Below are 4175 nucleotides of genomic sequence, written 5' to 3' on the forward strand. Positions count from 1 at the left end.
CAATTTTCAATCAATCAATGAGTTTTTTTTTCCGGTTTTGTCTTCCATCCCTTTAAAAAATACTTCCCCGTCTGAAGGCGCCATGGATCTTAACGGGTGAATTCTAAACATACTGCAGACGTCCAACATGCAGTCCAATCTTTTTAAACACTTAAACAACTTAAACAACTCTCTCTCTCTCTCACACACTCACACACTCAACGACCCACACACACAGACTCTCTCTCACGCAGTTTGAAGCGCACACGTGGTCAGACCCTTGGTGGGTGGGTCAGAGGTCATCATCGTCACTTTGAGCTGCAGTTTCTGTATGAAAGGTGCTATACAAATAGTTTATTATTATTATCATCATCTCTCTCCTCTGTACGCCACCATGTCCCGGTCGTATTTCTCCCGTAGTTTCTGGGCCTTCTCCTTGTAGGGCAGCTTGTCAGACTGAGTCAGTTTGCCCCACACCTCTCCCAGCTTCTTGGCACAGTCTCCTATGGACATGCCTGGATACTGCTGCTTCACTGTGGGACGATACTCCCCACAGAACACGAAGTACGCTGACGGAGGTTGCTTGGGTGCATTTGGATCTTTGTCTTCCATATTAAAAAGCCCGGAGCCCTTGGGTGGGATGACTGGGATGTAGTCATTCATGTCCCTGTTGTAGCGAACCGTGTCCGCTTTAGCCATGTCTTCAAAGCACTTCTTGTCACCGGGAGTCAGACCCCTCCATCTCTCCGAGCACTTCTTGGAGAACTCGGCGAAGGTGAGGCTCTGCTCCGGGTGCGTCTTCCTGCAGGTCTGGACGAAGAAGGCGTAGGACGACGTCCTCCCCTTGGGCTTCTTGTGATCCTTCCGCATCATACTGGCGACTTGCCTGATGTGTCCAGTTAAAGGTGTTTTGTTGTGTTGTGTGTCTGGTGGGCTGCAGCAGACTGAAGGAGACATCGGTATTTATAATGTAATGAGTAAATAAAAATATTATTTGTTAAATAAACCAAATTCTTATGTGTTTCGCACAAACCTGATCTTTTTCTTCCTGTGAAAGATTCTTCCTGTGTAGCTCCGCTCTCCACCTCCACCTCAGCTCCTTCTGCACCTGGAGGTTGAAGGCTGCAACTCTCCGTAGCACTCGAGGTGTCGGATGGGATCTCTACCGAAATAAAATATATATCAAATCTATAGGGTGGTAATCTTGCATCTGTAATGAGAAGAGTTTGACATGACACTTCCTGTCCTGAACATGTGATGATGGGGTGAATGAAGGGGGGGGGGGGGGGGGGGGGGGGGGTTCTGCCCCCCTCCTCCTAGAATGGGACAAAGCAAGAAAGACACAAACTGGTTTAGACTGGATTCAAATGGTTCAGGCGGTCTAGGGTGTTTACAGGTAGGCTGAGGAAACACGCTAGGGGGCGGAGTACACGTTAGGGGGCGGAGCACACATTAGGGGCAGACCACACGCTAGGGGGCGGAACTCTATTCCCTTTATAAAGAGTAATGAAACCCATGGCCATCTTGCTTATTTTCCACCTATCAGACTCTCCAAGAATGTAATGCTTAAATACCTCACTTTGTTACAGTAAAAAGAAGAATCACAGATTGGGGCTTTAAAGACATACAGCTTAGGGCTGGGCGATATGGCCAAAAACGTTATCGCGATAAAATTATAAAATTATTTTCATATAACTCGATATCGATAATTATCGTCGATATAATGTCTGTCAAGTTTAATTAACTTATTATGCCCGGCGCCGATACGCGGGCTGACTTGTTTTGCTGCTGTGAATGTCTCGAGAGTCGAGTTGATGTCGTCATCAGTCCGCGCACGTTAGCAGTTAGCCAAAGCAAGCGGAGTATCTCATGACAATGTACTAAAAATGACCCTAAAATACTCTGTTCCGCCCAATTCATTGCAACAACGTCCACCGTATACCCCCTACTATAACAGTTACCCTCAGAATTCAAAACACACACCAACTCGGCAGGTAACCTGTAAAATAGCGCCGTGCAAGCTAATTAGCCATAGCCAGCCTTGTTTACTGAGTCCTACCTCCGCGCCTCCTTCCGCTATCGGCCATCTCCTTCACTGATTGGTTGTTAGTGCGTGTGCTCATATCCAAGCTTGGAAAATCGATATATCGAAACTTTGCGACCACATTTCATGTTTATTTCGAGGAAATAATTTATCGCGATAGTTATCGTTATCGTTTTATCGCCCAGCCCTAACAGCTGTGCTGCAAGAGAGAATGAAGACAAGAAGAAGAAACATACTGATGTCCTGGTGGTCTGCAGGCTCCTCCTTCAGCCCAGTGGAAACACCCTGGTGGTCTGCAGGCTCCTCCTTCAGCCCAGTGGAAACACCCTGGTGGTCTGCAGGCTCCTCCTTCAGCCCAGTGGAAACACCCTGGTGGTCTGCAGGCTCCTCCTTCAGCCCAGTGGAAACACCCATGAGTGTCTCTATTGGCATAACGACTAAATTGGGATGGGGAGAAAAATTGAAAATCAGGCGGAGAAAAAGATTAAAAAAAAAATATTATTTGTGCACTTTATGAGTACACCCATGCACGCAAAGCGCTGGCGGGGGGGTGTTGCAAGCACTCCTGTCTGTGTGTCGGTCTCTGCATCAGCCATAAATGGTAAATAAATGGTAAATGGCTGCATATAACAGCTTTTATCCAAAGCGCTTTACAATTTGTTCCTCACATTTTACCCATTCACTCACACATTCACACACCGACATCAGAGGCAACCATGCAAGGTGCCAACCTGCTCTACCGTGAGCAATTAGGGGTTAAGTGTCTTGCTCAAGGACACTTCGACATGTTGCCCGGGAGGAGCGGGAATCAAACCGGGAACCTCCGGGAGGCGACTGATCTACCTCCCAAGGAATGTGTATTATAAGATGATAAATCTAGTGATCTATGCATGGAATCCATCATTTCCCCCCCGGAACACACGCTAGGGGGCGGAACACACGCTAGGGGCAGAACACACGTTCCGTCTACAAAGTGCTCCAAATAGTCTAAATGTGAACAGAGTTTGGTCAAATGAAAAAAAGAGAGGAAGAGAAAGAAACAGAAACATGCTGGAGCAGAGGAAGGAGAAGATCATCAAGATGAGAGAAAGAAACTTACGGACATCCTGGTCTATGTGCTCCTCCTTCATCTCAACGCACGTATCCATGGGTGGATCTAGTGCGACCTGAGCCTCTTCTTTTTTAATGACCAGCATGAGGTTTCCGGGTTGATCTGAATAGAATAGAAATAGAATAGAATACTTTATTTATCCAGAGGGAAATTCGGCACTACTGATCGCTCACAGTAAATAGTAAACATTTAGGGAGTGAAAAACAAAGTCACGAATAAGAATAAAAACGATATAAAATATTGTCAGAGATATACATTCTGATATGTATATACATTCTAAAATATACAGAAATATACAGTCAAATGTACAGTAATAAGTGTCTAATTGTAAAATGTCGATTTAAAAAGTAAAAGTCCAGGAAGAGTATGCCAGATACTACTGTCACTCTGTGCTCAGTGATGCATTATGAATAAGGCTGTCAATCGATAAAAATATTTAATCTGAGTAATCGCATGATTGTCCATAGTTAACTCGCGATTAATCGCATATTCTTTATCTGTTCTAAATCTACCTTAAACTGATCTTTTTCAAGTTTTAATACTCTTGTCAACATGAGTCAACAAATGCTTGCTTTATGCAGGGATTAAAGCAAAAAAAATCTCCTGACTGAACTTTTTTTCTGGCCAAGTCATATTATTATTTTAACCTCCACTGTATTTTTTTTTTAATAGCGTTAGTGTTTTAAGGGAGCCTACTTGTAGAGCCTACTGTCCTGACTGTGACTATAGACCCTACTGTTGTGGTTGTTGTGCCAGGCAGGGAGGCTGTGTGCTGGAGAGCGTGAATGCAAGTCTTGTGGCACTGGCTAGCTTCTGATTGATGGCGAGCTAGCACCCCTTTCCCATTACTTTGAACCATGAACTAAACGGCTTGTTATCATACAAACAAGGGACTAAACACGTACCGTAATTATGCCACAACAACAATGGACAGTCTCCTCCCCACCATTTGTATATATTTTTTTTACCATCCACCCCCTCCTAATGTACAGTCTCCTCCTCATCATATGTATATATTTACTGTTAGGATCTCTGGGTAAC

General features: G+C 44.6%; 1 protein-coding gene across 1 annotated transcript; it reads right to left on the reverse strand.

Annotated features, from left to right (window-relative positions):
• Positions 1–348: 348 nt before the first annotated feature.
• LOC311228213 (high mobility group protein B1-like) lies at positions 349–1135 on the reverse strand (the record flags this gene model as incomplete). Its single annotated transcript, XM_084314124.1, has 2 exons — positions 1013–1135; positions 349–923 (listed from the first exon to the last, which is right to left on the reverse strand). Exon 2 carries the CDS (start codon positions 850–852, stop codon positions 349–351), a length of 504 nt encoding a protein of 167 aa, XP_084170250.1. The 5' UTR covers positions 853–923; positions 1013–1135.
• Positions 1136–4175: the final 3040 nt, after the last annotated feature.

The sequence above is a fragment of the Notolepis coatsorum genome, assembly GCF_963971535.1.
Source record: "Notolepis coatsorum genome assembly, chromosome: 5".
Lineage (NCBI taxonomy): Eukaryota > Metazoa > Chordata > Actinopteri > Aulopiformes > Paralepididae > Notolepis > Notolepis coatsorum.